We start from the raw sequence: 12,231 nt of genomic DNA on the forward strand, positions 1-12,231 counted from the left end.
TGGAAGCCTTTCGAAAACAACGTTATATTCACCGCTAAAATTCAAGTCTGACCTAAGGCCTTATTAGCAACAGCGTATGCCATATAACAACGACCAAATCACACAGCAATACAAAAACGTGCGTGTAAAAGTGATCATCCTGTCGATATCTGGTGTGAATCGAGTTCCGACACACAATACACCGGTAGATACAGTGAGTTTGCTGACCGGTAAAACTGGTCCAGGTCATGGTGAGCACTGTAAATGACGCGCTGCGCAATGTGTTACCCGGCGATGCTTGGTTGCTGCCCCTAAACAGGAATTACGAGTGGCTTCCTTCCAAAGAGCTTTGTTCGACAAGTCGTACGTAAACGAAACTATCAAATGAATGAAGAACCACAAGAACAAATGTTCCAGATGAAATGAAATTACTGCTCGTGAAGTGAAACCAGTAGGCCCGTGGATCTTCTTTCGACACCTGCTAACGCTTTCATATACATATTCTTGATTAATCACACAATTTGATGAGACAGCGCGGAATAAACTTTGAACGGATTTCATCCCATAGGGACTAGAATAACCTCACAACGGAACAGAGTTTCCAGTATTCAGGAACGCCAAACTTACTTTAGTTTGGAGTAAGCACGATTCATCAACGACTGCATTGGGATGAACACAGCCATCACCGCGGCCCCGCATATCGTTGGAACAAGTGTGATTTCTCCCATTAGATAGAAGACAACCAGTGCTTGCAGAGGTCCAACCCATGCGTAATGAAGGAACATAAAAGTCTACAAGTTACAAAGGAAACATGGGGGAAAAATGAATCGTCATTATGGACTACCAACAACCCATTCGGAAAACCGGAATAGAAGTAATAGGCAACAATACACTCACTAGGTACCCCCAAATACTGACAATCAGAGGGTGACATTGAGCAACGCTCAGATGAAGCGTCTATGCGACAAGACAAAGTGGTCCTGTGTTTACATATGATCAATCTCCTTGGGAATATTCAATGGGATGTGTATCACGAATGGTAAACCGTGAAAGCGTGTACGGAAAAAGCGCTTTAGCAACATTCATCAGGTTGATGGATCGCTGGTGCATCGTTATTGATAAAACACTTTCCACGCTTCTTCTTAAGCCGAACAATAAAGCATTGCTTTACACTGCACCGGTGAACCGATAAAAAGGCGCATTCTCGAAACAGTTAACGTATGCGAGTAACACTAGAAGTCCTACATCGGATCAAAGCAGAAGAGGATAAACGATACTTTGGCAGCGACACTGGGCGATAATTATGCAAATCCCTTTCAAATGATAGAGAACTGTTTTCACTCGTGAATTGATAACTGAGACATACGCACGCGATAAAAATATTTCCCATTCTACTGAGACCGTTATTTTTTCTCTTGGCTTTCAGAGGAAGTAATGATAACATAATGAACACGATGTTATTGATGACAATGATACATAAAACGGCTACAGTTATCATATAAATTCCACAGCATCTCTTGTTATGTTTCGAGGCATTTGGACGGTAAACAACACGTTACCGAAGGCCTGGAGATGGTAGATAAGAGAAAAAGTCTAAAAACATAACTGCTTCAGCACTGTGTGTTGGTACGGAACGGGTCAAACAAATGAGCCTTCCTGGAAAATTCCACCTTTCAAGGATAGTTTCGGTCTTCGGCTACCCCAGCAATGAGGTTGAATATCGTTCGAGATAGCTGAGTGCCCTTTCGCAACCATAAAAAAGGACTGCACAAGACACATGAAAGTAATATCGATTCAGCAGTATGACTAACTTTCGCATTAATACTAGCTGAAGGATTGTAAACGCGTCAGTAATGGCTATATATATAAATGTATATGTATATGTATAAATTTTCCAATCTCCATAATGTGTGACAGAGAAAACGCTGCTAAATTGGTATGTTTATTACGAGAAATCGCAAACTCATCATAACAGTGCGCAGTTATCTGCATCCAGCGGACAGCCTTCAGTATATTCTGGAGCACGTTTGTTTGTAATAAGCACGACCAGCTCTCAAATCCCTTTCGGCCTCAACGATTGTAATCGAGAATGGTTTGACATGTTGCAGCATGCGAGTGTCTTGCCGAAAAGGTTCAGTCAAGCGCCAAATGGATCACCTTGTAAATAAACCATTCGTGGCCACTGTGGACAACGGTGACTAGACGGAACCCATTCAGGTATTTAAAAATGTCGCCCTAACAGATGAACCACCGGTATTTGGTTTTCCTGCGGTATCGATACTGGTACCACTGTACGGCCCATTGTGTCTAGAATGTCGCCATTGGCGGTTGAAACGCTTAGGAGAAAACGCTGATCAATGAGTAAACAGTGAAGTTCAATATCGCCCAGATGATTTTTTCACATTGATGGACATACTGCCACACCTAGCTTATTCCATGGCCATTTCACTATACTACGAAAAAAATGCAAACGATTTGTTTCCACATCACTTTTCACCAGAGGAATTAAACAATTCAACGGAGACACGTGTCTTTTAAGTTTCGAAGACAGCAGACTAAAACTGACTTGATTTTCTTCAGCGTAAAACAAAGGTCACTTACAGGCATCCGATTTATCATTATCACCACCAACATCATAATCATCGACAGCATGACATCAGTGTTCAAAACCGATGCTTCATTGTCGTACAACCATGATTTATTTGAAACGTTGACGGAGAACGGACCTAGTGCTAGCTTACTACAATCATTTCAAGGTGCATACACCTCCAGATACTCATCTAGGCAATCTGGATAGAAACTGACAAAAAGAACGCCATTGACATCGCTTAGCGGTTATATCTCTCGATGTTTCCAACCAGGCGCAGTGGGAATCATGCGGTCTCCATCCTGGAAGGCGAGTAGCACCTACAACACCCAAGCGTTTCATAATCTCCTACATACCCATCTGCCAGGTCAAGGATTGGCCGCCTCTCTGAGCTGGGCATGGAAAACAGCACTCTTCGGCAAACGATGGTTAGGCATAGGCTACACATGTCCCAACCAACGCAGATTCTGGTGCTGGACACATTCTTCAATGGAAGTACCAGTAGCAAAACCAAAAACTCGCTTTCCAATTGCCTCGTTATAGATTAGCCGACAAAATCCCACACGAGCTATGGTTCTGAGACAGCGACTGTCGAACACCGGAAGATGTTTCAGTTCCGCTGCTCGAACAGACATACAACACAGCATACGACAAGACAACCCGCACTGTAGCTCGATACACACGTCCCTTGAGATTCGGTGACACACCACTTTGACGCCATAGGTGTTTCAAGTCAGAAAACGCGATCCATGCCTTGCAGATTTGTGCACTGACCTCAATCAGAAGTTACACAACTTCCAAGATACGTGAAACGCTCCACAACTCCCAGTACCTTCCCTGGATCGTAAGTGGCGTGTTCAATGACCGCATTTCCAGAAGCATGACCTTACACCTTGTGGGTGCAAAGTGCATACCAAAGTACGAGATGGCTTTGGCCAGTTCATTTAAAAGCACCTGCGCCTTCTCCTTTCCGGAGATGCGAACGATGTCGTCTGCACATTCCAGAACGACAAGGTTTTCGTCACAAACTATTTGAACACCAGGGTTTTGGAGACCCTCCAGCGTTCGTCTCATGATTCCCTCGATCACGAAGTCAAAAAGGAACGGAGATAATGGGTATCCCTGATGGACAGCACTGTGTGTACGGAAGATTCTGGAAAGCTCGCCATATACTCTAACACGTCCGGAAGTCCGAGAATACGAAAAGCTTATTATGTTGACGAACTTCTGAAGCATTCCTTGGTGGGCAAACGTGTCAAGCAGAACAGACTGGTCGAACGTGGGGCGACGAAACCCAAGTAACGCCAACTGTCTCGTTACGACCGGGGTCATGCTGATCCCCCTATGGTTACCAAACTCACTGTGAGCCCCTGTTTTGAAAATAGGCACTATAACCTACTCTCCCCAGTTGTCTGGGACAGACTCCTTTTCCCAAATGCGAGAAAACAGCTCAGACAAGCACTGACTGAGGACTTCACCCCCACCTGTGAACAATGCGGGTGGGAGGTCACCTGGACCAGAAGCTTGATGACGCTTGAGAGAACATATGCAGTCGTAAACCTCCGAGGCCGTAGATGGTTCCACGTTGACTAGCCGGGGGTTTACGTCAACTTCGGGCTCCAGATGAGTGACAGCCGGTGGTCACGACAATTGCTGTTCGAAGTAATTGGCCCACCGGTGATTTTCGACGACCCATTGCACGGAGCGGCTGAAATAATCTCCGGGCCTTATCGGCTTTCTGGGCCTTCTCCATTTCCTTGGCTTTCCGTGTTCACCACACTTCACGGTCTGCTCGCATGCTCTTTTTCACATGACGTCTGATACTTTGTCGCACCAGGTTATGTTCGGGACTGGCTGGGATATTTCTTCGAGACTTAAGCAGTGCCACCGTTCTGTCTGATATCCAGTGCTTGAGTGCGCCTGGTGGTGCCGCGCCACAGGCGAAATTCCCAGCAATATGCAGAGGTGGCTATCTCGTCCCAGTACGCGTTGACGTCTGATGGTGTTGCATTTGGAAGATACGCTAGAAGACGACTCTAGTAAATTCGTCTAACATCCGGATCTGTCAGTCTCTTAGTTGCCAAGCGATTTGTCCGCACCTTACGAAGCCCAGGAAAACGTAGGGAGAAGCGACTCCGGACGAGTGCGTGGTCGGAATCCACAAATGTGTCCAAAACCGACCGGCGGTCAGTTACTGATCAGCGCTATCGGTAACTGATGGTAAGCAGTGCCACCGTTTGGTCTGATATCAAGTGCATGAGTGCGCCTGGTGGTGCCGTACAACAGGCAAAATTCCCAGCACTATGAAGAGCTGTCTATCTCATCCCAGTATGAGTTCAAGTATGGGTTCGACATATATTTTGCATAAACCTGCACTCGCTTCACACCTACAACTTTGTGTTACCTCTCTATAGCGCACATTTATTATCTAGGGGATCTCGTACGTTACATTCACGTAGCATCGGGGGCACAGAGACAAGACGCCACCTGTGGAGCATGTGAATATGTTGGTTTCAAAAGGTTCGTCTATTTTGAAAGTTCGTGTCAATTGGGGTTGGTGGATTTGGGAAGAAAATTTTCATAGATGTATGACATTAGAATGGTATTGGTATAAGAAACTAAAACAGAAGTACATCTATCAACAAGAGATGTCAAAACGTTTACAAATCAGGCAACCAAAGTTCCTGATATGTCCACAAAAATTATCCGAAGGCGCTGGGATTGATGACAAAATTTCTGAACAAAACCTTCACAGTGTCTGAAAAAACTTAAAATTATCTGTCGACCGATACGTAGTCAATGTCATTTCAACATGATGCCACCAGGTTCCTGAAATGCACTCAAGGCGATAGGAAAGGATCTGCCGGGGACACCACCACATCCACAGGAAAAAAGTTGTAAAGCGTCTACAATAGATGAGAATTTAGACAAAACACTCTTCTTTGTTGGTCACTGACAGTTTCCGAGGATCAAACAAAAACAAAAGATCTGTGGTTAGGAAATTTGATCACTGTTGGCCGCCGGAAGCAATAATTCAGCTCCAGCACTCCTCGCAAAGTGAACACATGGTCGATGAAACTCCTGCCTAGATGAAACGGAGCTTGATTATCGCAAGTCTTACTACAGTTCAATCTTCGTAGGATTACATCACAGAAAACCCTCGAAGTTATGGATAAAAATGACGCCACAGTGATTTTCACACAATGTTTATGCATCATTGTTGGATATGAGAAGCACTATCATGGCAAACCATTCAACTGGATTTTTCCGCATTCCGGATATGTCAGGGTAAAGCCGTTACGTCGAACACGGCAGTGTCAACAAGTATGGAAAGCGCTTGGTACAAATAGTCCGGATCAGGTTCATTACGTGCTGCAGTAAAAATATTGCACGCTGGACTTACCTTAACGATGACGGACCGATTTCCACGTACCACTTGGAATCAGCTATTCCGTCCCAGTTGAACTGTTGTTCATAGTGTTCAGCCCATCGTCCAAGCCCTGTCCGTGAGGGTCCGTCTATTGTGAGGACAGTTTCAGTAACACCTGCTTTTCTCGGACCAGCTGATTGGATTATCTCAGGCAATACGCGCTTGTACTCTTGGTTCAAACTTTCTCGATTTTCTGGTTTTGCGGCACACAGATAGACTAAGACGACCCCTAAGCTCACCATTATTTGGCGTTTGAGTTATCTCCGAACGCCATCACAGTCGTTTGTCATAGGTATTTTTCATGGCCCTAATCAGACCTGCCATCCTGGCGAGATCCAATGTTCATCCAGGTGTGCCGGCAATCCCGGACAGACGGTCTCACAGGCCAAGACATGGTTTATTTCACCTTTTCACAACAAACTTCCATATCCCCACGACAACTCTCGTAACCGCCACAGTAAACAAAACTCGATGCTGTTCAGGTGATAAGTTGGGTGGATTTGTGTTAACCGGGTTCATCAGAGGGACAGACGCGCCTGACTAATGTCTTGACTGCGGTCATGTGGTGTACCCAAAAATGAACGATAATCTTGATGAAAGCTCTCCACGGGTAACTGATTGTTACATGGTTCATTTGAGGTCATGGCTGGCTTGCATTTGTTGGCCTTCCAGGCTACACAGTGTGTTTTGAAAGTTTCTACTGGCCACGAAGGAATGGTATATACCACATAATTGAAATAGTCTTCCCCATTGTCTGACCGGTAGGCGTTAATACAAATTGACCTCCAAAATAGGTTTCACCATGGAGTATTCGGCAAACATGAGAATTCATATCACTTGACTGAGTCACTATATCCGCACTATTCGCTGACCGGAGCGACCGTGATTAAACCATGAAACCTGAAGGCGCGTAGACTGGAATCCGTTCAAGTAAAATGCATTCGGAACAGGTTTCACACCGTAAATACCACGCGCAACTGCGTCAGGATCACCAAACACCCGAAGAGTAATGTGCAAGAAATCTAGGTTCACTTCGAGCGTTTTGAGGTGCATGTGTGTTGCCGGGACACAACAGACATTGATTAAGGGTCAAAGATCTATCTGTTCCCATATATGACACGGTACAGGCATTGAAAGCAGCAAAATAAAACAGACATCCTGAAGTTGCTGCGGGTAAGGGCGCATGATAAGTCCCGGGTTACTCAGGTCAATGAGTGGGTTTTTGTGAGTTACTCTACTCTGATCCTTCGACTCAAACATCTAACTAAAAAATCATTAAGGGAATGGAAGATTTTTCTCTGGGATGCCTCAACTTGCCTTTGAATCAAGTGTGAACTGCGGGATAGCTATCATCACGGTCTTTTCAAGGAGCCTTCCCGAAACCACTGACTCAAAACTCTGGCCCACTTGAGTGAAGAGCGCCGGCCCAGCACGTGGGTGCAGGGGCTAAGGCATGTCTGACTTCTAATGTGTCTGCACATAGCGTGTGCCTTTTGAGGAGCAACAGACTGGTTTTTAAAGTATTTCGACCGTACCGCACAATAAACCGGCGTCCATGGTCAACCGCTGAGTTGTTTTAGCGACTGTCCCTTTCTAACCGGTTCTTTCTCGGTGGATGTAGCATCATTGATTATCCAAGTATTGGCATTCTAGTCATCTGAAACAACTTCCTACTTTATTCACATTCCTGATTCCGAAAGCGGTAGGACTTCACCTTAATACCGTTTTGTAATACGATTTCCTGCTATGGAAGACTGTTTTCTATCGGCCTCCTCCCCATTTGCTTTCCATGCATGGCGGAATCTTATGAAAATGAGCCTGACCTTGTGCAGACCACAGAACCTTATGAATATGGAGTAAACCAAGATCAAAGCTTGTGATAGGCGTTAACCATCCGGAATTTATTTAGAAACTTATAACCATCTGCTGTCTGGTAATGGGATGTTTGTATTATGTTTGAACTCTATTTGCGCAACTGGCATAAAGACTAGCTGGACCCCAGCCAGGTTCAAGTGAGCTAACAGTTCACTCAACCCACTGGAAGTTCTAATTATTCATGTCACCCCATCCTTTACTATTAGCTCCGTACATAAACTTGCCTGTCATGGTCACTTATTTATTTGCTGGCATTGTCACTGCAAGTTGTCAGTGTAGGCATTATCTTGCTTAACTGCGCAAGCACGGTCGTCTTGTTTGTTTATCCGGCTGAAAACGTCTATATATAACATTCTCACCACCTGCTATTGTATTGCCGGATTCATTACCGTGTGCTTTCACACTGCCCGACATGCATATTGGTCGCATGATAACCACCTCTTATTGACGCTCTCAGGTCCCACAACGCTAAGGTTACTCTTATGATCCAAGGAGGCAGCTCCAAAAAATACCATTCTGATGGCAACCTTTATAACCTGTGCTGAATTGTTTTTTCTGCCCGTAGATCATCATCAGATTCTTTGCGATTTTTTTAGCTGCTGAAAAGCAGACCGACATATCCGCGATGATGACGATTCCATTTTCGGTTTTCGTGCACATCAGACTGTGTATCGATTTTATTCCCATTCCCAGTATACCGGTTGATCGGACTTCGCTGATTACAGCTGGAAATGCGATTGGTTTCCCCATTTGGAACAAATGAGGTTTTATAAACGCCAAGGTCCTCAGTTTAGTCTGCGATTGGTTTTCCCATTTGGAACAAATGTGTCATAAACGCCAAAGTCCTCAGTTTAGTTGATTTTCGGTTAGACGCAGCTTATTCACCAGCGATACCCTTGTTGGGGGATATTTCCGCGGATGATTCTGGATTCTTGCTTAGAAGACAGTTAACCCCATCTCGTGTTCCTTCCATCATAGCGATCGAGTTAAAAATACCGAGCTGCTTGCCTCGGCATTTTCCCAATGTAGCTGTTGTAAAGTGCTGACCGAGTGTGCTTTTTCTCACTAAGACAGTTCAACTCTACCAGTATCACGGATATTCTTGTCATAGTGAAGCGATTATGTTTTTAAACTTATACAAACTGACTAATGGTTGAGCCATGTCCCATTTTTTTGGACGTGGATGTGGAATGATAAATAAACGTATTTTACACCGATGAGACTTACCAATTCAAAACGCTGTGCATCTGTTGACAGAAGATTGATGATATGTCCGGCTGACGAATTCACAACTGATTTTTGGTTCAGCGATAGGACCTGAAAATTGAAGATCAAGACACTCGAGTGTCTGTAATACCTTCTTATAAATAAGTCCCGATGCTGCGACTCTCAATCTCATCCCCATTCGATATACCATCCAGAAAGTTGCATTCCGAAGTAACAGACCAAATAACGCTATCAGGACCAGGGCAATACTATACACAATGGCGTCAATTTTATTCTGTTCGATAGACAGATCTCTGAATCCAAATAGAAGTCTGTTCATGAAAATGGGTCTAACACTCAAGCAGACAATCTGAGAGTACAAAACGAACGTAAATTTGAGCTTACTTCGGTCAAAATTGTGATAGCTGTGTAAACCATGTATTTCAACTGCGCCCTATAAACCGCTCTGTGTAGACTGGGACGAGGTTTTCGTTTTTCTTGCTCCCAATGCCTAATTTATAGAAACAAAAAACGAAACACGCTTACTGCTCCAATTTACCAGTGACATAATCTGAACCCTCTATTTCTGGCCTCCTATAAATGGCCTCTGTTGTAATCGGCGACCTGGCTGCCTCTTTGAGAGTGGGGTTTAACCACGTGTAGAACATTCTCGAAAAAAAGTTGGCCTTCTCTTCTGGACATTGCTCCATTGTAACTATACTGCTTGTCCTCTGCTTCTTTCATCAACGTCCACAGATAACTGATATTAAGCAATGCGCCAGACTAGTGGATCCTCAGGTTGATGTAGTAGTTGGGGCCTTGTCGCAACAAGGTCAGTTCAAGAGTTCATATGGCATCGGGCACAGACAGACGATATAGGCTACTATATTAATTGCCAAATAACTAACAGCCGTGAACTGTGAAACCCTGTACCGAAAGAGCCATAGAAAGTGTCACGTATGTTGTTCCGCTCTTGTAGGTGCAATCCGGAGTCACGGCTGGTTACGTTGACGTTTTTGTACCCTTGTAAGCATGCCGACTCAACCGCCAGTGAACCCGGATTGCAGCTTCTACTTAACCGCCGAGGACTCCTCGACTACCAAATGTAGTGTAGCCCGGTAGAAGGCTAACTTTGCGTGGACCCAACGTCCAATGTACGTAGAGCTGCGAGCCTCATGGAAGAGCTTCTTCGTTTTGCTACCCAAAGCACAGAGGCTCAGTTCATGGATCGAACCACGCCAAAATGCTCAGGAAAACAATTTGACGCCTGTTTGCCCAAAATCTTGGAAAAACAGCAAATCTAGCCACCCAAAAGACGATACTGAACGAGTTACATGTGGTAGCGATTGCATCTTTTGATCTCATGGGAAAACTACGTTCCACAAAGGAGAAATCTCGCAAAATAACCGGGCTTCCACGAGGAGAAGAAACCTGCAAATGAGAAGCAGTCTTCAAAACAACCAAGTCAGGAAGCAAACAAGCATGCAACAAAAGTTCCGTCACTCCTTGGGCTCAAACCCGTACAGAGATGAAATCTCCTAACCTCTGTAGCACCACACCTCTCTGCTCCCCACTTTCAGAGGCGGAAGAGACAGTAAGGAAATGCCTGTCCACTGGCTACCTCAGTCCTCTATCNCGTTGACGTTTTTGTACCCTTGTAAGCATGCCGACTCAACCGCCAGTGAACCCGGATTGCAGCTTCTACTTAACCGCCGAGGACTCCTCGACTACCAAATGTAGTGTAGCCCGGTAGAAGGCTAACTTTGCGTGGACCCAGCGTCCAATGTACGCAGAGCTGCGAGCCTCATGGAAGAGCCACCAAAAGGAGAGTATCTTCGTTCTGCTACCCAAAGCACAGAGGCTCGGTTCATGGATCGAACCACGTCAAAATGCTCAGGAAAACAATTTGACGCATGTTTGCCCAAAATCTTGGAAGAACAGCAAATCTAGCCACCCAAAAGACGATAGTGAACGAGTTACATGTGGTAGCGATTGCATCTTTTGCTCTCATGTGAAAACTACGTTCCGCAAAGGAGAAATCTCGCCAAAAAGCAGACTTCCATGAGGCGAAGAAACCTGCAAATGAGAAACAGTCTTCATAACAACCAAGTCAGGAAGCAAACAAGCATGCAACAGGAGTTCCCTCACTCCTTGGGCTCAAACTCGTCGTACAGCGATGAAATCTCCTAACCACCACACCTCTCAGCTCCCCACTTTCAGAGGCAGAAGAGACAGTAAGGAAATATCTGTCCACTGGCTACCTCAGTCCTCTATCAGCACCTGTCCATAATAGCACTTGCAGAAACCTGGCTCACACCAGATGTCCCTCACACGGAGATCCCGATGAACGGCTAGTCATCGTTTTGAGCGTTAGTTTTAATAGTTCCTCTGAAATGTTTGAACTCAGTAAGTCGTACTTCTTTCAGCAGATTCACTGCTACACACTTCCTGGTTGTTTGCAGTTTTATGTGTTGAATATGCAGTGAGGTCTGACACTTGTTCACCGGTGTTGTCTTGCTGGATTTTTATATACCTGAATATTTGCTGTGTGTATTGTGAAAACCACAATGTGATGTCTTTTCGATGCGTACTAGACTGGGCTTGAACTCATATCGGTCAAAGGCTGCAGACGGCACACGTGCTTCCTCGTGATGCGCGTTGAAGAATGTGGTACAAAACAAAACACGAGGGAGACAGTGAATGACCGCTATAAAATTTTTAGTATTCCATTTGGTAATCTTGAGACACTGATGGTGAATAGTGAAAAAGAAACTGTGCTCACCGGATATTTAGGCCAGGATCTTGAACGCATCTATGAAGCCAAGGTCAAGAGGGGTTTCGAGGAGTATAAAATTTTGAACCGATCAGCTGTCGGCATGCGATCCATGCACAAGTCAGTAGCCTGATTTGTTCGTTGTGCACAAGCCGGAAAGTGCGCAAATTTGAACCGAGTTCATGCACAAGCCAGGTGGTTCCGATTTACACAGGTCTTATATTAGTGAGGGGCGGTAATTCTAGGGCATATATTTGTTAGTCTGTTCATTACGACTTTTAAAAGCGAGGTTGCGTATTTAAAGACCGGAAACTCGGTGTTACCTCAATACAAGTGGAATTGATATTTCATCACCTTGCGCTAAAATGTTTAAGGCACGCG

The 12,231-nt window shown here is 44.9% G+C and overlaps 1 protein-coding gene across 1 annotated transcript; it reads right to left on the reverse strand.

Moving 5' to 3' along the window:
* Positions 1-608: 608 nt before the first annotated feature.
* T265_14260 (hypothetical protein) lies at positions 609-9,787 on the reverse strand (the record flags this gene model as incomplete). Its single annotated transcript, XM_009172831.1, has 4 exons — positions 609-770; positions 9,099-9,188; positions 9,483-9,588; positions 9,624-9,787. Coding segments are annotated over 4 exons (522 nt in total), but the record flags the coding sequence as incomplete, so codon positions are not given.
* Between the last annotated feature and the right edge of the window lie 2,444 nt (positions 9,788-12,231).

The sequence above is a fragment of the Opisthorchis viverrini genome (assembly GCF_000715545.1).
Source record: "Opisthorchis viverrini unplaced genomic scaffold opera_v5_168, whole genome shotgun sequence".
NCBI lineage: Eukaryota > Metazoa > Platyhelminthes > Trematoda > Opisthorchiida > Opisthorchiidae > Opisthorchis > Opisthorchis viverrini.